The 26,177-nt window shown below is 40.8% G+C and overlaps 2 protein-coding genes and 1 long non-coding RNA gene across 3 annotated transcripts; all 3 read left to right on the forward strand.

The window, feature by feature from the left end:
* The first annotated feature begins 15,928 nt into the window (after positions 1-15,928).
* LOC111025307 (uncharacterized) lies at positions 15,929-17,689 on the forward strand. The gene is made up of 2 exons (XR_002603501.2): positions 15,929-16,425; positions 17,415-17,689. It is a non-coding gene; the product is annotated as an uncharacterized LOC111025307 (long non-coding RNA).
* Positions 17,690-20,850: 3,161 nt separating this feature from the next.
* On the forward strand, positions 20,851-24,612 carry LOC148209755 (uncharacterized). Its single transcript, XM_088126980.1, has 2 exons — positions 20,851-21,210; positions 21,637-24,612. Exons 1-2 carry the CDS (start codon positions 20,851-20,853, stop codon positions 24,610-24,612), a joined length of 3,336 nt encoding a protein of 1,111 aa, XP_087983106.1.
* Positions 24,613-24,742: 130 nt separating this feature from the next.
* Positions 24,743-25,198, forward strand: LOC148209756 (uncharacterized). The gene has a single exon (XM_088126981.1). The coding sequence runs from the start codon at positions 24,743-24,745 to the stop codon at positions 25,196-25,198; it is 456 nt and encodes a 151-aa protein (XP_087983107.1).
* Positions 25,199-26,177: the final 979 nt, after the last annotated feature.

Genomic DNA, 26,177 nt, shown 5'->3' on the forward strand with positions numbered 1-26,177 from the left:
TCCAAAAATAACAATGGTCAAGACCATGAAACGTTTAGAAGTTCAATTTTGGAGGACCCTATTTACAGAACTATAAGATATATGTGTATATATCTTATACTAATAAAATATATACACATATAAGATATATACACAGATACAATATATACTCATCTATACGAATATAATGAGCAATACTAAGACTATGAGACATTTAGAACTTTAATTTTCTATACACATACACAAAATATATCCCCATATATAACCAATCTTAACGGAAGACTACTAATTACCAATGGTATGGAGGACCCTTTCTACAGAACTATAAGATATATACACATATAAGATATATTCACATATACAATATATACCCATATACACGAATATAATCAGGAATACTAAGACTATGAGACGTTTAGAACTTCAATTTTCTATACACATACAGAAAATATATCCCCATATATACCAATCTTAACGGAACATTAATAAGTACAAATGGTAAAAACAGAAGGGGACAAGAGACGAGGAACGCGCTGAACGGCGTCAGAAACGTGCAAAGACGTCGACGGAAAGTTTATTCGGCGACGGAAATTAAAGGAATAAATACCTCGTTGACTGAAGCACGCTGCACGACGTTGGAAACGTGCAACGAGGTCGATGGAAAGTCTATTCGGCGACGGAAATAAGAAGATCTCGACGAAAAGAAGAAGGAAAAAATCGCTCGTTGATGGAAGCCCTAAAGAAGAACACATACGGTCTGCACGTCTCATGTCCTCGTTGATGAAGGTCTGCATGAAAGAAAGGAAGACGGCGAGGAAAAAAAAGAAGGTTGGAGACGGTAATTCAAAACATGATTTCACAAATTTGGAAGTTCTTAATTGGTGAGAGGATAAAATCTTTTTTGAATGAGAGATTTGAGGAATTTACGTTGAAAAATTGAACGGGGTCCACAATAATTAAATCAATATAATAACAAATTAAGGATTCAAATCTTTTAAATTTTAAAATTATAATAAAATAAAAAGAATAAATAAGGGTAGAAACGGTATTAACATAAAATTCTACATGAAAATATCTAAAAGTGTAAATTTTGAAAACTAAAGACATTTATGAAATTAAGATTTAAAAATAGACGTCCCAAGATATTATCTCTAATTTTTTTTGAGAAATTTAAGTAGCTGTTTCTAAAAATGTCCATTAGTTTTAAATTTTGCACAAATGCCTAAATGGTGTTTTAGGAATTTTACAAAAAGAACTTGGTTTTCCAACAATACCATTTTCCATGTTTTTTTGGGTTTTCTTATATTCAACCACCTAACTATCTTTGTTTCCAATTCAAAATGATTTTCCTACATGTAACACATTTCAAGTTAATTATTTTAATTATTTTATTTTGTATTTAAGGTAATTTAAACGATTTGTATACAACGAATCGTCTCTCATCTCATTTGTCGTTGTTCTAATGTATCTTCTTAATATATATATACATATTTGCATCAATTAGTATATATACCTAACAACTAAGGAGTATATGCTGTCACTTGTTGTTTGTATTATTAATGTCCTTCTTCTTTATCATTTAATAAATTATCTACAACAAAATTAAAAAAAAAAATCGAACACTAACAACCCATAAATCAAAACAATTAGAAAAATAGATGATACCTCTTAAATTTGTAGTCTTTGAGCACGTATCGTCATTAGATCCAATCTCTTAAACTTCTTTAGACGTTGAGTTATTTTTCTTATCTTCATCGGTGGATTCATTATTCACTCTTTCATTCTTTTCATCCGACTTTGTATCGTCCTTTAAAATATTAGAAAATTATAAAAATTAAAAGGTCAATAAATGTATATGTCAATTAAAGAAAAATCAAAATTAGAATTCAATACACGTATATATTACCAAAATCAATTATGTCAATACATGTATATACCAATTCAAAAATTAACAAAATACGAAAGTCAATACATGTATATACAACTATACAACTCAAATATTATAAGTAGAATGTCAATACATGTATATACCAATAATTATCTCACTAACACATTCTTCCTCAACTATCTTGAGACCCTTTCCTTTTCCCTAACTCATTGAATCTAATTGTAAATATTACTGTAAAAATTAACAAACAAAAAATATATAAACTACTACGTCTATACCTCTTCTTCACTTTCTAAATTGATTTTGCACGATTGCCTTGAACGACATGTTATACCAGTAGCTTTTAATCATCATCGAGATGTTCCTCCTCTAACTTTTACCATATATACAGATTATATTTAGAATTTAAGCTATATAAATATAGTAAGTCTGTTGCTGTTGTACATATTCTCCCCATATCAAGTTATAAACAAAACACGCATGTCGGTCTCACACTTGTATTTTTTTAAATATCCTAAAATACAGAAAAACCAAAAATATCTTTTTAAATTTCCCTAAAATACGCAGAGTCTGAACAAAGAGTCTTACCTTCCTTGAACAGCTACTGGAAGATGGTAGTTGGGCGGCAAAACAGAAACAGATCAAAGTGGCAGTAGGTGGATATGGTCTGAGGCGGCTGGCGGATCGTATCGGCATCGGGCAGATCTGGTCGGGCGGCGGGACGACAGATCTGGTTTGGGCCATGGCGGATCGGGTAGATATGGCACGTGTTGTGTCGGAATTGCAGCAGGGAGGGCGTCGACAGGGGGTCTAGTTCTGGTTCTTGGACGACGGCGTTAAGATGAGCGGCGCATGGATTTGCTTCGTGAGGTGAGCGACGGGACGGGATGGTAGCCTTAAAGGTGATCGGCGGAACGACAGTGCGTGAATCTGCTTCGTGAGGTGCAGTAGCATAGGACGACGGCGACAGAACGATCGATCTGAATGGGGCGGTGGCAAGCAGTTGTCAGCAAGAGAGGGCGGGGGAGGGAGGCGCCGGACGGAGGAAGATGGTAGTTGTGGAGTGCATGAAGTTGTGTGAGACCAAAAGGTGAGAAGAAGGCGGGGACTCCTAAAATCCTAACTTGTCTAACTTATGTCAAAGGTGAGAAGTAAATTTTACCATTTACCTAGTAATAATCTTATTTATCCTCTTATTTCAGAATTTTAGATGGATAAATTTCAAAATCAACGCAACATATTTTTAATAATTTTTTCTTAAATCAACTTTCAAATTTTGATTATCAATTTAAATTAGATTTAAGTTAATTATTTAAATTTCATTCATTTGATTAGATAGAGTTGACTCCTAAAATTAAAAATTAAGGCCCATTGTTTCTGCTATTAGTTAAAAATTCTAAATCCCTAAAATTATGTGTATATACCTAATTGGTTACACTCATATATTTGTATTAAAAATATTTTAAAATTTAATAGAAAAAATCAATTAGTCATTATTGCAATATTTCATAGATTTGGCTACTTTCTAAAATGCGTTATTAATTTTGGTCATTCCTACAGTTGGCCCATTTTTTTTGTAATTGACTAATTAATTATCTTCACAATTAAATATATAAATTGTTATCAATTTACTTACTATTGATTTTATTGTGGGTAAAAATCGAGCAGGATGCGTGTCCACCTTCAGGGGACGTAGGGACCACATACGGTTATATATCACATGGTAGTATTGCAAAGCAGAACACGTGTCCGCTCACAAAGAAGCACTAAACCACATGTTGTTACATACCGTACGTAGGGGCTGCAATAGACAAACATTAGTGGTACAGGTGGCGTACCCCCTCCCCCCGCCCCACAGCTGTAGGCAGTAGTCCACCCCCACAGTTGTCGAGAACGTGCTTCACAACACTCGTCGTACCGCGCGTGACGCCCCTGCCACATCCAACCCTCGTCTTTCCTGGTCGGCCTCTTGAGCCTATAAAAGGAAGGACGCTCACCCTCACCAGGTAAGTGAAAAACCTGTCACTTATACTTAAGGTATCTTTTTCCTATTTGCTACTCCGATTACTTACTTGAACGTTGGAGTTTCTTAAGCGAGACACCATACCGGTGTCGATTTCTTTGTTGTAGCTCTAACTGTTCTCAAGCGAACCTACTCGTCTGTAGACCACAAAGCCTCTTCTCGGAATTCGCAGTCAACAGTTGGCGCCATCTATGGGGACAACATTTTCAAGCCAGAGCAAAAACTAATTCTCCGCACTAAGACATTAGTAAAATGACTTCCAATAAGGAATCATCCTATGAGAATACTGTCAGTGAGGAGCGTCGATGCGACAGACCGGTTAACAAGTCCGTCCTGACTCCTAGTGTTGTAGAAGACTAGGGGGCATGGGAAGCTGTTAACCCCCTTCGCTCGATCGGCCACCTCGACAAGCGAACGGTGAGACACCCTTATCGTAAGAGCTCAAGAATCTGCAACGAGATGCAGGCCGCTAGTGCTCCAATGGCCCCCCAAATGGGGAATTTAATCGAGGTCGTCCTGGGCGACTGAACTCGTGGAACCCTTCCCACTCCCAACAAGAGCGTGATCGAAGGGGAAGTAGCTAAAAGAGAGTTCTGGACCCCACCAAGACGCGGACACACCAACGAGGACCTCTTAGCGGCACTAGGGCTCTCCGAAGGATCAAAAGACCTTCGTGATAAGCTCAATAAGAATCACCCCAAGCGCGGAGTGATCACCTCCAATGTAGAATCTCAAACCAGTACCGAGACTTCTAACAGGCCGAGCAGGTCTCAAGTCGGGATCAGCAGGAGGAACTGGACTGTGTAAAATAAGAGATCTTCAATCGGGTGAGAATTGAGCTTGGAATAGGAGGTGACGGACCCACCACCTAGTACGAACCATCCAAAATTGCTCAAGAGCCGTTCACGGCCAATATCCTAGCTGTGGAACTCTCGAAGGGATTCAAGGGCCTCTGCATTAACAAATATGACAGGTCAGCTGATCTTGTGGACCACGCCACGTTGTACCACGATGCTATGCGACAAGCCAGGTACAATGACGCAGAGCAATATTGAGACTTCTCTAGGACCCTTATAGGCCCTGCTCGACAATGGTTCCAAAACCTCCCCTCAGTACTCGTTTGGAAGCTACCAAGATCTAGCCTGAAAGTTCGTCGATCAGTTCCACTACTCTTGCATCAACTGAAGGACGGAGGTCCACCTCGAGTCCGTCAAGTAGAAGCCCAACGAAGACTTGAAGGCATACGTGGCTCGCTTGACCATTGAGCGACTATGTGTACCCAACTATAATAAAAATGTAGCCATCTGTACGCTCCCACAGGGCGAGCGCGCCTATTGGCTACCGCTCTCACACGTTTCGGATCTAGGTGCTTACTATCATGAAAATGGGACCAGGCCAGAAGCAGACGGTAGATGCGGTCTTTAAGGTCCTGTTGGCCTGGGAAAACTTCCATGGAAAAAGTATATTGGAAAAGAAAAGCTTGAAGTTATGAGAATGGGAGGGAACCAAAGCCCCACCTCCTTTTATAGTCAAACTGGAAAACCCCACCAGGGCAAACCTGTCATTATACATGCGAAAGTTACCTCGAGATTCGTTTAAACTGCCAAAAAATAAAAAAAAAAGTCCAACGTGTGGAAATAAGCGAGCGTGCGAATGTAAAAAAGAGTACAAGGGTAACTTGGAAGAAAGGAAATTTCATTAACAATAGGAGGAAGCCATTGACCCCCTCATTTGATTACATACAAAAAAAAAAGGGAGCAACGCCACCAAAGAACATCATAATACAAGAGTCATGAAGAATAAAAGCGGCGGAGGAGTCAGTATGTAGGCGCATGACGAGCCATCCTCCTCTCCAGACGTCTAAACCTATGGAAAAGCGCCTGGTAAGCTTGCTCAATCTCCTCCATTTCTTGGAGGACTTCTCATATCATCTCAATGGCAAAATGGCGGTCGTTCTCTGTGTCAACATTCTCCTCCTTCAGTTTGTGATGGTCGCACTTCAGTCTGCAAACCCGCGCAATCGGTTCGTTCTTACTCAGTTGGGCAAGATCGGGAAGGGTCCAGGACGGGACGATTCAAAGGTCTAGAAGACCTGCTGCCTCGTTTGAAGGCCCACCATCTTCCTCCCTACCTGTTTCTTCTTCACAGTCCTCCTCCTCAGCATTTTCCTCACCAGCACCATCTTCTTCTTCGAAGGGATACCCACCATCTGAAACCACATAGTCTTCCTCCTCTGAAGAAGCATGTTCCCCATTAGAGAAAAGCTAGTCCTCATCCCCATCCAGAATGTGCCCCTCCGGAAAGGTAGGGTCGTTCTCCAAAGGAGTGTCAACTTCAATGGGGTCGCTGTTGAAGGATCCATACATTTCTTGTTGTCGGGGTGAATCGGAGGGAATGAAAGAGGAAGAGAAATGACGACAAGGACGAGGGCAAACTCTCAATTTAAAGGATAAAGTAGTGACCCCTAGCCATTGTATCAAACTTCCAAGTGTCTTTTCGATAGAAGCACATCGCCTCACATTCTAAGGCAAATGAAACGACGTACTACAGGACCCAGCGAAGGCGCCTCAAAGTGCACATGACATAATGGCAAAAATAACACAAAAGTGGTGATGGTTGTGGGAACGTGCCCTGAGGATGATTGACAGCATCTTCGGATCAGTAAATAAGTACAATGACATGTAAGAAATTGATATGGAGCACCGCGTCACTGGCAGCCTGTCGGAACACTTAAAGATCCAAAGCTGCCCCCGAGTTTGGATAGCTCACGTGACATCACTTGGCCGATAGCAAGCCTCTAGAGACCTAATATTCCAAGGAATTTCCCGAGCGGAGGACCTAGCTACGGCTCCCAATCAGACGTAATCCTACCTTTTGAAAACGCTCCAAGTTCGAAGGCTGCCCCCAAGTCCGGATAACCCATGTGGCACCACTTGACCGCGAGCAAGCCATTGGAAACCTGATGTACCAAGGCGTCATGATAACTGTGGCCTTTAGAGACAAGATGCTAGAGATGTTCTTTAGAGTCGCAGCTGCCAAGAGTAGACTAGAAGCGTTAAGAGCGTCAAGAACATGCTTCAATTCTTCATTCGGACACCGGCCCTATAGATGGACCCTCATGAAATCAAAGCCTGCCTGTTGAAGGTCTTTTTTCTGATGCGCAAAAGACAATCGAGCCACGAAAATGGGACTCCAACAGCTCAGGAACGTCCAAGATTGCCCCCACTGACTGTAATTCTTCTCGAACCTGAGCAAGAGAACACTCCGCACCAGCCAAAGCAACCTCAAGGCTGGCAGACCGAGTGTATTCTCGTCCTAAACAGTACAAGATTGTCTTCTCAGCCTCCTTGGACTTCGACAAGTCGAATTCGACTACGGCTCGCCCCTCTTCTGCCTTAAACGACTTATCCTCAGCGTCCAAGAGGTGCAACTCCAACTCAACGATCCTGTTGTAGTAGGAGGCAGCCTCTGCTCGAACCATCTCTAGGTCCTTGGTAACCTTTTTATTGCGAGACTCTGATTCAACTATTTGAGCCTAGCGAGACCGTACCTCTCCCTCAAGCTCACCAACGCGTGCTTCAGCCATAGCCATTCGATGCTGAATGCGATCCAGTTTAATACGGAGAACGACTGCCCTTTCCTACGTTTGCAATCCATCCTCACAGGCAACTTGCTTCTCGAAATTAAGCTATTCATATTGATCATGCTTGATGGTCAATCGGCCACCAAAATTTAGAAGGGCCTGAAGACTCTGGACCTCAGCCTGATGCTCCTGTTCTTAGACCCTTATGGCCACGAACTCATCCTGCAAGGCCAGGGACAGGACATGAAAACGACTATCCAACTGGCAGAAATAACCCAAATGAGGTATTAGGCGAAGAGTAGGGACAAAAAAGAGAAAATAAAAGGAGAAGTTGCTCACATAAACCGCTTCGAAGGTTCTATTAAGATATTCCTCCCTAAGACGAAAGGGTTCGGCCAAACAAGTGGCGAGCCATCTCCTGAGTAGATTCCTGAATATCCCCATGATCGTTGGCTAGAGGATCCGAAGAGACAGCCTCGCTCGAACTAGGATCAATGATCTCTGTAATCCGGAAGACTGGCCCTCGACGGGTGCCTTAGTAGAAGGGCCAGCAGCGTTTCACCTTACCAGATGATTGCGCTTTGTCGGAGGGAACACTTCCTCCAGTCGCGTCCGAATTTCCAAAGAAGGGCTCCCCCTATTAAGCCTCTTCATAGGGGCTGGGGGAGATAGTGGTTGCCGCGCTGGTCGATGCGGTGCTCTCACTACTGTCGAAACCACTAGGAGAAACCTGCCTGATATGAAGAAAAAGACTGATGACAAGCTCACGCCCCGACAGGGAAGCCAACGGTAATCTCACCAAGTTGCACGAATGTTCAAGGATAAGGAGGCAAACGACAAACTTGTACCCTATAGAGAAATGGCGAAGATATTCTTACCTGGCAGAGCCTCACCAGGGTTCGATCATCGTCGCTGCCCCTACTCGGCCAATTGGTGTCCCCAATAAGGCGATGACGCGATAAGCTCCCATCTATGATGATGAGCGTGGGAACCCTCTTGGCCTAAGGGAGAGACAGAATATTACACAGTATGCCCTCCAACTCAGATCAAAGACGAAGCACCCCACTCAGGAACACTACAAAGAAGAATTCGAGACCTCAGAGTTGCAAGCAAATGGTAGGAGGTCGAAGAGGGAACACTGGGATACCTACCATGCTCTCTGAAGCGACTGGTCACGTGTCCGAGAATGGACCACCGGCGAACCATCGACCGCCAACGAACTACCAGTGGTCCTTCTAATGTTTGTGTAAAGTAAGGACATTGAAGAGTGTCCCGCGACGAAAACCCACACTGCAAAACCCCGAGAAGCCCTTGATTGACTTCTTTAGGGTCAGAGTGGACAGTAGGGTTAGGGTCATCTTTTCGCCACCGCCTAGTTCCGGCCAGTGGATGGCCAACGCCATCAGAATTTCCCACGAGTTGGAGGCTAGTTGCGCCGACGCCACTCTGGCAAAAGTCAGGAAAGATTTTGCAAAAAGAGAGGGGGGAAGCCTAACCCCATTCCTGAACATCTATGGGTAAAAACTCACCCACTTGGGGAGGGATTGTCTATGTTTTCCTCCTCCGTCGGAAGACGCATAAAGACATAGTCTGGAACTCGGTACTTAGAACGAAGTTCCAATAGATCTTTCTCTGTCGCCTGCGACGGAATGTGGTTCACTACCTGATGATTGGTCATGAAGCTGAAAAGATGAATAGCCGTACAGGATGATAATGGCTTAAAGTGCATGAAGGGTAATCATCGCCCCCTCCCCTTCCCCCATTCTGGGTGAATTTAAAGGTCACGGAGGCGTCGCTACGAATCCCAACGGCACTGGGAATCGCGACTGTCGACTCCATCACTTCACGTACCGCATGGAGGACGCGACTGCCCGTGAAACGACGATGGACACGTGTCTGTTCTTAAATGCAACTGTACGTTCTTACGGTTAATCGTCATACCTGCTGTGCTTCATGGGCCTCGCTTCCCAATTCAAAACCCTTAAAAATATGCGTCCGGGCTACACAACCGTGCCTCAATTCAATGCTTTCGGCCCAGCCCATTAGTGGCCAAGCAACCTGGCCCAGAAAGAGGGCTGATTGTTGGGGGTAAACACCGAGTAGGACGTGTGTCCCATTTCAAAGGACGTAGGGGCCACATGTGGTTATATATCATATGGTGGTATTGCCGAGCAGAATACGTGTTCGCTCACGAAGAAGCACCACATGCGGTTACATACCGTACATAGGGGATTATGAAACGCACGTTACCAATATGAGCGACGTACCCCCTCCCAACTAGGGATGAAAAAAATACTCGCGGGACTTGATCCCTGCGGATACCTGACCCGTTCGGGTCGAGATTCCCCGGTTTGACGGGGACAGGGTCAAATTGGTGATCCCAATTGGGTTCCCCGGTGGGGACGGGGATCAGTCTCCCACCCTGCCCCGTCCCCGACCCTAACCTCGCCCCATTTAATTTTTTATTACTTTTTCTATTTTTTTATATAATAATATTAATATATATTAATTTTATAAATACTTTTTTATTTAAAAAAAAAACTCAAGCTAATACCTCATTTAGCCACTTGTTGTTCACTTTTTATACTAATAATAACAAAATTAAATTAAAAATTAAAAATTAAATTAAAAATTAAAAAAATATATTTATAACAGATCGGGAACTTGTCCCCGATCGGGGAATCTCCGCCCTGTCCCTACCCCTAAAATTTCAGGGACGGGGGTGGGGGTGGGAGAAAAAATCCTCAACAGGGCGGGGATGGGGATGCCCCCCCAGCCCCGCCCCGCCCGTTGCCATCCTTACTCACAGCTGCAGGCGACAAACCTTAGAGCTGCAAGTAGTAGTGCCACCCCACATTTGTCTGTAACGTGCTCCACGACACTCACCGTACCACCCGTCACGCCCTCGCCACCTACAACCGTCGTCCTTCCTGGTCGGCCTCCCAAGCCTATAAAAGGAAAGACCTTCCCCTCACCAGGTAAGTGAAAAACCTGTCACTTATACTTAAGGTATCTTTTTCCTATTTCTTACTCCGATTACTGACTTGATCGTCGGAGTGTCTTAGGTGAGACACCGCATCGGTGTCGAGTTCTTTGTTGCAGGTCTAATTGTTCTCAGGTGAACATAGTCGTCCGTAGGACACGTGGCCTCTTCCCGAAATTCATCATCAACAGTCTTTATTATTATACTAAACGGTTTATAATTGACAAATTAATTATATTTACAATTAAATATATAAACCATTACCAAGTTACTCACTATTGTCTTTATTATTATAATAAAACTGTAACTATTAAAATTTCTCTAAAATATAACCATAGAATTAAATTCTATAAATCCAATTTTGTATCAACGGAAAAGAAGTTGCAAAAAAAAAAAAAAAAGTTGCACACGAGAGGTTGATGCCGAACAAGAATAATGAAATTGATGAATCAATTGGGTGAGATAACTAAATTTGGTCCTTATCATTGTTAAAATTTGACAACTCATTATTAGAAAAAAAAAATGTCAACTTCAGGTATGGCAAGAAAGAAATTAGCAAAATAAGCAAATTAGCAACCATGTTTTGGTTTTTCAAATGTAGCACATTAAAAAAAATGGAGGCCCACATATTTTAAATGATAATATTGTGCTACAGGCCCAAATACAAACACAATAAACAAAAAAAATAAGCCCAAAAAACCCTACTTTTCGATTCCCTTTTGATTTCGATAAGATATACTGCTAATATTCATGTTTGATATACTACTTAAGTGTTTGATATACTGATGTCATAGTCTTATATACGTCTGATATGAATGTTTCATATCAATATGTATGCATCCCTGATATAAATGTGATATACAACTTATATGAGTGTGTGATATACTACTCATATGTATATCTGATATACATGTGATATACCATTTATATGAGCGTTTGATATACTGCTGATATTAGTGGTTGATATACTAGTTTTATGAGTGTCTGATATACTACTGATGTTAATGTTTGATATAATATTGATGTGATAATCTGATATACACCGAATATGAGTATATACTTGTGATATACCATTTATATGAGCGTCTGATATACTGCTGATATTAATGGTTGATATACTAATTTTATGAGTGTCTGATATACTGCTGATATTAATGTTTGATGTACTACTGATGTGATAATCTGATATACACTTAATATGAGTGTTTCATGTCAATATGTATATCTGATATAAATGTGATAAACTACTGATATGAGTGTATGATATACTACTGATATGTATATATGATATACTATTTATATGAGTGTCTGATATACTGCTGATATTCGTGTTTGATATACTACTGATATAAGTGTCTGATATACTACCGATGACATAGTCTCATATACACCTGATGTACTAGTGATATGAGTGTTTTATCTACTACTGAATGACAGTTTGATATATTACTAATATGAGCGTCGAATATACCATTGATGTGATAGTATGATTTACATACGATACGTGATAGTCTGATTTACATACGATACGTGATAGTTTGATTTACATATGATACAGTGCTGATTTTACTCTAACGAAAATGAAATATGATATTGTGGTGCAATAGTGCAACAATATTCAAAATTAGAATCAATATATAACATTATCAAGATGCTAACACCAACCCACATGGAAATCTTTAAAAGTTGACCATTTGGACACTTTATGTCGTTTAATATTAGAAGATGCGCATTACAGTTATTAGTGCATCTAATTTGCCGAAAATCTGAAAAGAGCCCATTAGATGCACTGATATTCAAACTAGATGGGAACTTTGTAAGTTTTGGATTAAGGGAGTTTAGCTTGATTACAAGTTTAAACTATTTTGATGAATACCCTAGCATTGACCAAATTTAGGGGTTCATTAGATGTATATTAGGGGTACATCAGATGTATATCAGAAGTATATCAGAGGTACATCGGATGTACATCAGATATATATGAGATATAGATTGGATGTATATTAGAAATAGATATAGATCAGATGTATATCAGATGCCATAGAGGTAAAATTGGAATAATAAAAATTCTAAAAATAAAAATTCAAATATTTTGCTATATTTGAAATTTTGAAAAGCATTTTTTGAAATACCTAACATATTTTGGATACCCACTACAATTACAAAAAATTAAAAAAAAAATCTACTTTTGTATTTCTCTTTCTTAGTTGTCAATCATCTAATGGTAGGAAGACAAGTATTTTCCAAAATAAATTTGGGAGAATCCTAACAGTATCAATCATTATTTACTTCGTAAAAATGGCAATAAGTCTATGTGATTATTTCATTTATGAACGTAGGATTTGTGGCAAGATGAACAATATTTTTTTTTCTTTCTTGGAAGAAAAAACAATGTAGATCGACTAACAGCGTTCACATGTTTCAAAAGTTGTTGGTATTCAACCAATCTCTAAGCCAACCCTCTATATTCATTCTCAGCACATGGAAAATATACTAAGGGATCATTTGTTTTTGGGGATGTAGATGTCCGACATCTTCATGCCTGGAATGTCATATGTCCGAAATTTTAGATGTTTGGCATCTTCAGATGACCATGTTTGTAATATACAAGGACGTTCGGGAATATTTGGATAACCACCTTTGTTTTGCAGGATTCATTCATGGAATATTCTAAATTTATATAATGTTCAAAAAACGCCCTTACGAATATTCATATAATTTATAAATTAATCTAATAACATTTATATAATAGATTTTCTTAAAATTAATTTAATATTTTAGGTTTTTTTGTATTAATTGCGTATATGTATTAATTTTTTATGTTATTAGGTACAATTCATATTAATATAAGACTTTTTTAAAAGTAATTAATATTGAATATAAATTTCATTTTCAACTTTAATATTTTTTTAAAAAAAATACAATTATATAATTAATGTTATATGGGGTAAATTTTTTTATTATATTATCAAATTATATTCTTTTAAGAAAAAAAAAATATAAAAGGTGAGTTGATCTTTAGAAAAATGTTGTTTTAAAATTATGTATTTAAGATAATAGATATTATTCATAATTTTTTCTTTTTTGATTGAAAATATATTATTCATAATAATTCATTCTAAATATTAAAAATAAATTGAGATATTATGTAATTTAATTGAAGTTTATTTTATATGTACATGTAATACATAAATATACTTAATTGCTTATTAGTCAATGGATGTATTAATTTATTTAAACTATAGAATTACAAATAAAACCAAATAAATTTGAGAAAATAAAATATATGAAAAAATAACGAAGGGGTAAGAATGCCAACATAGGATGCCCTCGACATGGGAATCATGCAAACCCATGTTTCAAAAGAGCTTTCAAATCGACTTGAATTCCTTCCAAATGGACATCCTAGGATACATGAGCATCTTGAGATATTCGGGTATCTTACGTTAGCACAAAACAAACGTGGGAATCCGAATGACTGTCTCACGAGAATCTTGGATTCCACGAAATAAACGGCCCCTAATAATTTTGCTTGTTCTTGGACTTCCAATAAACTTAATAACATCCAATGAAAGTGCAAAATCTAAAAATAGACTTGTAAAAATAATATAGAAATAGACTTGCAAAAATATACTTTTCTTCTATATAATTCCTTTAATCTTAATAAAGTACTCTTTATTGTTCATTAATGAGTAATTTACCGGCACGCAACTCAATTCAAAGTAATTTATATCAAAGTGTAGAAGAGTAGCATAATTGAATGTTATTAATGGGTTGCTTAACTAAAAGTACAACTTGGATATGTATGTATGTATATATATGTGTACAACTTGGATATGTATGTATGTATATATATGTGTATATATGTATGTGTATGTATGAGAAATTTGTGTGCAAAGACCACTCAATATAATATATTCTAAAAATATGGAGACAAATAAAAAAAAAATTTTTAGAAGTGATTTTTTAATTATGTTAATGTTTGGTTGCAAAAGTTTATCAAATTATCAAATTACTAAAAAAAATTACTATATTTAACAATAAATTTAAATAAATAAATTATTATATAATTGATAGAATACGATTACAGTTAATTTATTACTTTATAAAAATCTTTTTTTAATTAGTTATTTTTTTCACTTTCCATCCTCTCCCACCGATTCCTCTTTTCCTAGCAATTTTTGTAAGAGTGACTATCCATGTCCTGGAGTGATCAAGCCCGTGCTGGTCGGCCTATGTTGGTTGACTTGACTTTGAGTGGTTGGCCTAAGGTGGTTAAACTCGGGTTGATGATTCGGACTAGTCAAAATAGGCCTTTAGGCCTGGGATATAAGTTGTCTTAAGATGGTTAGCCCATGCCTCCAGGTTTGATATGGCTGTATGGGGGCTAGTTGATAGAGGTACAGCTGGTTAAGTCGCTCGGGTTGGTTAGCCTGGACTGGTCGACCTAAGGTGGTCATGCTCGGGATGATCATCTAAAAGTGGACCGGCCACATTGGTCAGCTTGACGTAGGTTATCCAAGTTGTACATCTCAAAGTTATCGGCTCTTATTGGTCCACTCAGGTGGTCGCCTGAGTGGTTTGGTTGGGGTGGTTGGTCAAGGTTGTTCAGGCCCAAGGTCGTCGACGTAGGTTGGTCGATGCGTGCCGGTCGTCCTAGGTGTGGCCCAAGTTTGTCGGTTTGGGTTAGTCGGCCAAAGTTGGGCAGCTTTTGTTTCTCGGCATGGATTAGTTCAGGTTCGTAGGCTTAGGCTAGTCGAGGTGAAGATGGTCATCTAAGGTTGGTTGGCCTGAATTGGTTGATTTGAATTAGTCCAAGTTGGTTGGCTTTGTGGTTGGCCAAGGTTGAATGTGCTAGTTGGGCCTGGGTAGTCAGGTTCGGGCTCGGGTTTAACGACCTGAGTTGGTAGCCTAATGTAGGCAGTCATAGGCTGATAAACTCGAGTTGGTTAGCCGGTGTTAGTTGATTCAAGTTGGTCAACTCGTGCTACTCGCCTAAAGCTGGTTGATTGATTACTCCTCGAACGAATTTTCATAATCAATGAGGTGCTTGGTTATTTGAAGAGCTTGGGTTCTTACTTTTACAAATACCCAACTATCAAAAAGGGGTTTTCTACATATGGAAGAGCATCACATGCTAACTTTAAAATTAATTGCACTCCCAAAGCATTTATCCCCCTACATTATTTATTGCAATAAAGAGATTAAAGTGTATCGCCCCGAGTTTTCGGGTTACTTTTATTTTAAGATGTAAATTGAACCTTTGGATTCCATTGAGCTAATAATTAAATTATTGGATTTTATAATTTTGAAATTCTAATTTTGGGTAAATTAGAATTTAAGTTTAATTTCGTTAGATTAAGATAAATTTAGTTTTCAAATTTTGGAAAGATATTTTTAACTAAATTTTAATTCAAGTTTTGGAAATTTAATTTTTCCCTTTAGAATACTATTATTGAGTTATAAAAATAATTCAATCTCCTAAATTAATTTCCAAATTTTGTTTGAAGTGAGTTTTCCTTTTAACAAAAGGATCACGAAAATCTCCTCTCTTATTTAGGTCCTTAACCTTTTATTTTGTTTTATTATTTTTTTTTAAAAGAAAAAGAAAACAAGAAAAAGATAATCCAAAACCCTAGCCTCCACCTTGTTTTCTTCTTCTTCCTCCCAACACCCACAGCCGCCGCCCCTTTTCCCACCCCTCGCCGGCGCCGACCTCTCCGAAGACACAGCTTCCTCCGACGACGTGATAGCAGCAGCGCATCCGAGTGTGTTTGGGCAATTTTCGGCGTTCCACGGCGGCGACCCAAATCCGGCAGATCGTGCAATTTTCTTTCCCCCGGCGTGTTCTCCCCTTCTAGCAATGGTGGCTCGCGTTTCCGGTGTCCCTCGACCCACTCTTAACCCAAGTGGATTTGGTGTGAGTTAGGAATCCTTCGGCAAGCTTAGTAGCGTGTTAGGACCTTGTTGTAAGTAGTTCTTACTTGTGGGAATGTTTGTTGTATGAATATACATGAATTGTTTGGCGTGTTTTATGTGTTTTATTATATCTAGCAATGTTTATTGAATATTGATGTTGGATGTCTTTCTACCAATGTTGGATATTAAGTGCTTTGGATGAACTGTGTTGGGCTCTAATAGTTTAAAATTTGTTTGACTATGCTCTGTTATAACTAAATTCGCTCTGGAGTTCTTGTTAAGAATTGATATGTTATGAAAGCATGATTGGTTTGTTGTTTCGTTATTAGAATGTTGTTTATGTTGTAGAAGCATGTTGAGTTGTATTTGTGAGCTGAATGAATGCATGGGTCATAGCTTAAGGAAGTATGTAGTAGGACTCTGGAAAGAGTTGGTTCTGTTATGAAGTGAATGGGTGAGTGTCAAGGTTACACGGCTGACACGTCACTAGTTGGGTATCGAGGCTTCAAATAAATTGTCGGGGATCGTTACGTCAACTCTGGACAAAGATGAGTTTCGAAGCTTCGAATAGATGGTCTGGGGTCGATGCGATGAATCTTAGAGGGAAGTCAAGTATTGGGGCCTTGTGGAAAAAGGACAAGGACCAATATGTTGCAAAGTCGTCGAAGCCTTGAATAGATAGTCAAGGGTCGATGAAACAGTTTGAGGCCCGGGTAAAGGTCGGAGATCGAACGCTAAGTGCCGTAGAAAAGTGTCGAGGCTCTGAATAGATGGTCAGGGGTCGGTGGGACTCGAAAGAATAAGCCTTGGAGGAATAATGAGAGAGAATGAGTGAGTCGTGATGTGAGGATTTGGTTTTGGCATATAGAATGCATGTTTAGTCAAGCTTATGTATAAATTGTTCAATTTTATTTAAAGCATGATGTTAATGACAAGCATGATGTTTGGTTGATGTGTAAGCATGTTTGAGCGTGACCCTTCAGGTTAGGGCTGCTTACTAAGTACTAGTTTTTGTACTCACCCCCTACTTTTCTCGTAGAATTTGCAGGTAACGAGGTCACTCACGAGAATGGTGGTGGCAAGGAGGAGAATTGATGAAGAGAGACCATAGTGCTGCGCATTTAATTTTCATGTTGAATAGGATTGTAGAAGTTGTTTCTTTTAGCTTGAGTTTGATGTTTGGTTAACTGTTTAGTTTTGCTTAGTTTCTGTTTAAAGAATGATTTAAAGTTGTGATTTTACTATTCTTTGAGAACTATAGTTTTGATTATCTATTCGGGTTGTGGCATTGAAGTTTATTGAGGTTAGCTATCATTGTGTTGTTTCAAGATGAAATGAGACTAGTGTTGGCTTCGTAGATAAGAGTTGTTTAGTTGATAATTTATGAAACTTAGTAAGGTTGCTTACAAAGTCATGGAATAAAGTGTAGTTATCCTCTTGATTGGATTGAGTTAAATAAGATGTTTTAGTAACGTACTCCATTTAAGTTGTTTGAAATTTGGGGGCGTTACATAAAGGGTTTTATACTGGAAGGATCTTATATAATATATAAATATTGAAAAAATTAAGCATTCCTCAATCAAACTATTAAGACTAGAGTAGCTTTCTAACCTTTAGGGCCATTCGCTGGGGGTTTACTAGGTGGGAATGGGCATGGGCAAGTAAAGTCGTGGATTGTTTGACAAATTTGAAAGCTTTTCATAGGAATAGCTTATTCTCAAGCATCCTTTATTCAAATGGATAAAGACTTTTGTCTGCTCCCCATTTTCATGAGTTTGTCCACGGGTTTTGTGTCAGATTTTTATTTCTCTCCTTTTCAATAAATTATTTTTTTTAAATATAATTATTTACTTTATTTTATTAACATAAAATAATTAAAATTAGTCAAACTATTTAAATTAAATTTAGAATTAATAAAACAACATTAAAAATTTATCTAAATTAATTTACTGAAACATATTCTTAATTTTTTATATAAAAATGTAATATATGGGTGCAATTGATAGAATGAAAGTATTAATTTCGTTAAACACATGATAATTATAAGATTGAATTGCTAAATAAAATCAAAAAATAAATTTAGATATATTGTTTATAATATATTTACTAATGAGTGAAATTTAAATTAAAATATAATTGCTTAAAATAATTTTAATATTTTAACTTAATAAATATTATATTAATTAATGTAAATTAATTTTTATTAATTTTAAAGCTTTATATGCACATATCATTTTGGTAAATATGTATATATTGAATTTTTTGGATCATTATGCTAAATTGTCAATTTAAAATTTAGAATGTTAATATAAAATAATTTATAAATTAAAATTGTTCAACTTATAGAATTTATTTTTAATTAAATCTGATGAGTTATTAATCCATGTTTACAACCAAATACAATTATGTTTGATTCCCAAGCATATTATTCCTACAACTTAATCCTAGATTAGCTTTTTGAAGCATTCAACCAAACGGTCCCTTTAAGCCCGTTTGTAACCATTTTAGTTCTTAGGTTTTTGTTTTTCTAGTTTTTATTTATTTTATTTTTTTTCTATTTTTAAAAAATAAAAATCATATATGTTTGATAACCATTTTTTGTTTTTTGTTTTAAAAAACAAAAACCAAAACATGTTTGGTAACCATTTTTAGTTTTTAGTTTTTAAAAAGTTAGAAAATTGAAAATACTATTAGAGAGAGAAAATTTTATGTAGAGTAGAGTTAACAATGGTGTGGGTGCGAGCGAGGATGCTCTCCCGCATTCTCGGGCTCGTAAAAATTTTTAGTCTCCGTCTCCACCTCGTTCTTGGGTCCGAGAGATGTTCTCGAGAAAAATTATCGGTTTTATAATTGTTTTTAATTATTTTTAGAATTCAAATATAAAAAAGTGTAATAAATATATATTAATTATTTAAAAAATGGAATCGGGGACGGGGAGAGGGTCGGGACATGCATTTTATATTTTTGGGATCTGACCCTGCGGAAATTTTTGTCTTCCCCACATGTAGAGACATGAAAATAGAGATGTAAATAAAATTTTGGAAGATAAATTTTAGAGAGATAAATAAAAATATTTAGAAGAAAAAATAGTTAAAAAAAAGTTAAAGACAGAAAGAGAAAAATTTTGGAGAAAAAAATAAAGTTGAGAAGAAAATATATGTTAAAGAAAAAAAATAAATTATAAAGAAAGAGAAAATTTATAGTGGAAACAAATTTAGAGATAAAAACAAGATTCAAAATATAATTTTTATAGAAAATAAATAAATACACAAATAAATAAAAGTTACAGGAAAGAAAATTGAATGAGAAAATAAAATATAATTTTTAGAGGAAAAAATAGATTATGAAGAAAAATAAAAATTATAAAATATGAAATTTTGGAGAGAAAAAAGTTAGGAAAAATATTAAATTTTTAGGCAGAGAAATGAAACTGACATGTTAGACAAAAAAAAATACAGCAAAATCTGGAGAGAGTCAAATAACAATGAAAATTTTAGAGAGATAAAAATAAAGTTCGTAGAGAGAAATTTAGAAATAAACAAATATTAGAGTGAAAAATAAATTTTTCAGAGATAAATATAAGAAAAAAAAAGTTAAAGTAGTAGAAGAAAAAATGAGATTTTGAAAATCAAAAACTTGTTTTAAAAAACTTTTTTTTTTGTTTTTGAAATTTACACAGAATTTGAAAATGGTTTTTGAAAAAAAAAAATAGAAAATTGAATTGGTTATCAAAAAACCTATTTTTTAAAAAACTAAAAACCAAAATCCAAAAACTAGAAATAAAAAACGAAACAGTAATCAAACCTACCTTTAATGTTATCAAATATCTATTGTGAATTCAAGGGAGGAAAAATGTATAGAGAATGCAAAGATAGTTAGAGTTTCATTGAACACTTGTTTGAATAGATACAAACTTGTTGGATACGAATTCTAGCCTGCCATGTGTCATGACCGGAAAAGTGAGTTGGGTGAACACGCTAACGAAATGTAGAAATTGACTCGAAAATACTCAGGTCGGCAGTCAGGGTAGGACCACAGTGCCGAGCCGACCTGAGGCAAAGTCCGTAACAATGTCCCTTCCGTACCCGACAACACGCCGCGATCTTAGGGTGTGTCAGAATCCCTGTCGGGGCCAGTTTCTATAAATAGAAACCCTTGCCTTAAATGCAAGGAACACAATCCTAGATAGACTCGACAAGTAAGCTTGGACTAGAACTGACTTGCTCGTCGGAGTGCTAACTTTGTTTTGCAGGTCTCCAGAGTGTTCTGGAAAGGTGTTGGACCGTTGGCCACAGTTCATCCTGAACGTTCCGATCTACGTTACATCCGAGCTCAGTAATTTCGGGCTCAAACATCTGGCACCGTCCGTGGGGATCGACACGTCTAGAAGTCAGTCTCATCTTTTGCAATCTGAGCCAATGGTCCAAACCCGCTCCCAGCACTCACGATCTCAACTTTCACCAACCCGCTCTCCGATGGGGGATGCTGTCACTTCTCGAGCCCATCCTCGACTCACGTACTCTCAAGTGGCAGGAACTCCTGTCATCAAGCAACGACCCCAGGCGGGGGTGGTCAAGGAGAACGGAGGTCGGCCGGCCACGTCCGATCCAGTAGCAGTCCGGGACTTCCACCTTGCCTCAGATCAGTTCCCGGTACTGCAACCTCAGAGAAACGGGTTGCCGCCCCGTGCACCTCGCCTCTGCGGTTGGGGAAACACTGGTGCACGCTCCGGGGCGAGTGCCGATGAGGGCGTGGACCCCGTCATGGTAGCCGACGTGATCACCGAGCTCAGGGAAGTCAAGGCAAGGCTCGAGGTGGTCGAGAGAGGCAGCGAGGTGTCTGGCTCTTCCGTCTCTAGGGATCCCATTCAAGGAAAGGGACCGATGCATCCGAATTAAAGAACGGAGTATCAGTTCTGACCTTGCAGAGAGGCCCGAGCTGGAGCACCCTCACGAAAGCCACAACGGGTGAGGACAGGTAGTGCCCTGGAGGCACAGGTGCGTGACGACCCTCAGCCGGATAATCGGGTTGAGGGCCGACGCCTGAGGATCCGACCAATTCGGACTCCCTTGGCATCTTTCGATAGCTCCAACGCTCATCAGGGCCGAGGTGAAGAGACGCTGAGGCAACGAGTAGTGGCACCCTGAGATTGGGAGTATCTGGTTGACGATGAGGAGGAAAGCCCAGAGGTCGACGTTCAAGAGAGGTCCTCCCACGCTGACCATTCGTTTCGGTCTAAAGTGGACCTCCTCTGGGATCAGTTTCAGAGGGAGATAGAAGATCTCAAGCGGCAGTGCAGGCCTGTAGACCTGCATCGCATAGCTGAGCAAGAAGAACCGCCTTTCTCCCAAGCGATCTTGGACGCACCTATCCTACCGAGGTTCAAGGCTCCGGTCATGAGTTCTTACGACGGATCTGGAGATCCGATCTCCTACGTAGAGTTGTTCGAGGGGAAGATGGATTTCCTGGCCGCAAGCGACGCTATGAAGTGCCGAGCATTTCAAATAGCCTTGGAAGGCTCGGCAAGATTGTGGTACCGACAGTTGAAGCCCCGATCCATCGACAGTTATCAACAGCTGAGAAGGTTGTTCATCAACCAATTCTCAGCTCGGCAGTTGTTGAAGTTGCCGCCCTCTCACCTCGGAATAGTGAAGCAACGGGACAATGAGTCCCTGACAGAGTACATCGCTCGGTTCATGGACGAGCATGTCAAAGTGGTAAGTTGCACCGATGACATCGCCATGATGTACTTCACCACAGGTTTAAACGACAGGAACTTGACGATAGAGTTCGGAAGCCGACCGCCAGCCTTACTAAACGAGATGCTCGCCAGGGCTCGCCAGTACATCGACGGCTTGGAGTTGTGGAAAGCCAATGGAGCTCGGCGAAGCAACCGTGGTGAAGATCGGGATCAAAAGTCCCCTTCTCCCAAGAGGCAACGCAGTGATGGTTGGGGCTCGTCTCTGCGGGCCGACGACAATAAGGGTAGAGGCCGTCGAGACGAGAAATCCCCTTCAGACCGACGAGGACCGAAGTTCGACAAATTCACTCCACTGAACGCCTTAATCGCGAAAATTCCGACTCAAGATTCCGACCTGGAGGCGCTTTTCGCAGCCTCAGAAAAGCTCCGCCGACCTCCAGGGAAACGAGACAAGCGACTGTACTGCCGATTCCACAAGGATCACGGCCACGACACTTCACGCTGTTTCCACCTGAAGGAGCAGGTCGAGGATCTGATCCGGAGGGGGTATCTGAATAAATACGTCGGAAGGCGTGAAAGGGCAGAGCCAGAAGGGTCGGCTCTGGAGGAGAAGCGAGAGAAGTCGCCGCCGCCGAGACGGAAGGAAGATCGTCCCGCCGTTATAAATACCATCCATGGGGACCCGAATGGGGGACAGTCGGGGCAGAAGAGAAAAGCTCTGGCTTGGGAGGCGGCACGCGTGGTCTGTACCTCGTACCCCAAAGAGCCTGTGATGCCGATCTTATTCGACGACCAGGACGGCGAAGGAGTACATATGCCCCATAACGACGCCCTAGTAATCGCCCCACTCATAGATCACGTGAAGGTGAGAAGAGTCCTTGTCGATGGAGGAGAGTCGACTAACATCTTATCGTTCTCAACCTACACGGCCCTGGGGTGGGAGAGGAAGCATTTGAAGCTCAGCCCGACGCCTTTGGTCGATTTTGCAGGGGAGTCAGTCAGTGCGGAAGGATGTGTCTCGCTCCCTGTTACCATTGGCGAGGGAGATCAACAAGTAACTAAAGTCGCAGAATTTGTTGTGATAGATCGAAGCTCCGCGTACAACGCCATAATTGGTCGACCCTTAATTCATGATCTCCGGGTAGTTCCATCCACTTATCACCAGGTCTTGAAGTACCCGACCTCAGCCGGAATTGCGACAGTCCGGGGTGAGCAAAAGACGTCCAGAGAATGCTACGCCACTGCGATGAAGGGAACAACCACTTGTGCGGGAATCACGAGCACGCCCAAGCCATATGCCGAGGAATCAGAGTCGAGCCACGGAACCCCAGCTGAAGAGCTAGAACTTGTCCCCCTGCTGGGGCCAGAAAAGCAGGTCAGCGTCGGCAGTAGACTGGGGGCCGAGGTGAAAGAAGAGCTCGTCGGTTTCCTGAAAGCAAATGCTGACGTGTTCGCATGGTCTCATGACGACATGCCGGGCATAGATCCGAGCATAATGGTTCATAAGCTTAATGTAGATCCTAGCTATAGGCCTGTAAGGCAAAAGCGTCGGCCTGTTGACGCCGAGCGAAGTAATGTAATTTGTAAGAAAGTCGAGCAGTTGCTACGAGCTAAATTCATAAGAGAAGTTCATTACCCCGCGTGGCTATCTAACGTAGTTTTAGTTAAAAAGTCCAACGGCAAGTGGCGCATCTGTATTGACTTTACGAGTCTCAATAAGGCGTGCCCGAAAGATAGTTTTCCCCTACCTCGTATAGATCAGCTCATCGATGCAACAGCAGGGCATGAGCTCCTCTCCTTCATGGATGCCTACTCCGGGTACAATCAGATTCGGATGCATATGCCTGACCAAGAGCATACCGCCTTTGTTACCGACCAAGGGCTGTATTGCTACAACGTCATGCCTTTTGGTCTAAAGAATGCCGGGGCGACCTACCAGCGGATGGTCAACATGATGTTCGCCAAACAGATCGGACGCAACATGGAGGTATATGTAGACGACATGTTGGTAAAAAGTAAGCAGACGAGCTCCCATTTAGCCGACCTGGCGGAGGCCTTCAGCGTGCTTCGGAAGTATCAGATGAAGCTTAACCCGAGCAAGTGCGCCTTTGGGGTCTCGTCAGGAAAATTCCTCGGGTTCATTGTCCACGAACGCGGAATTGAAGCAAATCCAGACAAGATAAAAGCAGTCCTCGAGATGGAGGCACCGAGGAATATTAAGCAGCTGCAGAGGTTTAACGGTCGATTGGCAGCCTTGAATCGCTTCGTATCTCGCTCCAATGACAAGTGCCACCCTTTCTTCCAAACGCTAAGGAAAAAGGGTCGGTTCGAATGGACCGACGATTGCGAAGCCGCGCTTCGGCAGTTGAAGCAGTACCTTGGCTTGGCTCCTTTGTTGTCAAAGCCGCTGCCCGGTGATGTACTCTACGTGTACCTAGCAGTGTCGGAAAACGCAGTGAGCTCAGTACTTATCAGGATGGCAGAAGGGCGGCAGAGCCCTGTTGACCGAGGCCGAGGCTCGTTACCCCTGTGTTGAGAAGCTGGCCCTAGCCTTGGTAACCTCGGCGCGACGCCTACGACCATACTTCCAGGCACACAAGATAATCTTTCCGACAAACTTCCCCTTGAGACAGATTTTCTACAAGCCCGAAACGTTGGGTCGATTGATGAAGTGGGCACTAGAGCTCAGTGAGCATGACGTCGCCTTAGAGCCGAGAACAGCGTTGAAAGGTCAAGCAGCCGCAGACTTTGTTGCCGACCTGACCCCACCCCGGCCAGGGAGCGATGTCCGTGATCAGTGGACACTCTACGTGGATGGTTCATCCAATGAGAAAGGTTATGGGGCAGGCATGCTGCTCCTCGGCCCCGGTGGTCTTCGGTTCGAGTACGCACTCCGGTTTAGCTTCCGAGCTTCCAACAACGAAGCCGAATACGAGGCATTGATAAATGGACTGAAGGTCGCCAGTGGGATGGGCGTGAAGCGACTTTTGATTCCCAGCGATTCCCAGCTGATTGTCAATCAAGTTACCGAGAAGTACGAAGTGAAGGAAGCTCGTATGGAGAGGTATCTGGCCAAAACCCGAGGGTTCCTCGCCCAGTTTGAGGACTATGTGATTCGATAGGTGCCGAGGTCCAAAAACTCCAACGCCGACGCACTGGCTCGCCTAGCCTCGGCATACGAGACCGACCAACCAAGAACGGTTCCAGTTAAAATACTCGCTGAGTCGTCCATCGACCAGCCTGAGATCATGGAGACCACGTCAGCTCGGCCTACATGGATGGACCCAATTAAGGACTACCTGGTCAATGGCTCAGTCCCTGCTGATCCGAGCCAGGCAAGAAAGCTCTGACGCCAAGCTGCTCACTACTTGATGCAAAAAGGCAAGCTCTTCAAAAGGGGATATTCCGTACCCTTACTGCGGTGCCTCGACCCAGAAGAGGTGAGGTATGTCATGCGCGAGATTCATGAAGGGGTTTGCGGAAATCATGGAGGAGCTCGGTCCATGGCCGTGAAGGTCGTCCGCCAGGGCTACTACTGGGTGACGATTGAGTGCGACACCAAGGAGTTTGCCAAAACATGCGACAAATGTCAACGCTTCTCGAGCATTTTGAGGCAACCCCCGGAGATGCTAATGCCGATCTGAAGCCTTTGGCCTTTCGCTTAGTGGGGGATAGATCTGATCGGCCCACTACCGATGGGGAAGGGGCAGTTGAAGTTTGCCATAGTAGCTGTAGATTACTTCACCAAGTGGGTGGAAGTGGAGCCTCTGGCGTCTATTACCGAGGCAAAGGTTGTCAGCTTTGTATGGAAGAGCATAATATGTCGGTTCGGTATACCGAACGCCATCATTACTGACAATGGAAAGCAGTTTGACGGTGCTCGGTTTAATCAATTTTGTCAACAGCTCGACATACGTCACTTTAGCTCGTCGCCTGCCCACCCGCAGTCTAATGGGCAAGTTGAAGCCATCAACAAGATCATCAAGCGTGGTTTGAAGACGAGGCTGAAATCTCTGAAAGGTCGGTGGGTAGAAGAGTTACCAGAGGTATTGTGGTCTTACCGAACAACACCCTGCCAATCTACTAGTGAGACGCCATACA

Source organism: Momordica charantia, assembly GCF_013281855.1.
Source record: "Momordica charantia cultivar OHB3-1 chromosome 8 unlocalized genomic scaffold, Mcharantia_2.0 BLBB01000008.1, whole genome shotgun sequence".
Lineage (NCBI taxonomy): Eukaryota > Viridiplantae > Streptophyta > Magnoliopsida > Cucurbitales > Cucurbitaceae > Momordica > Momordica charantia.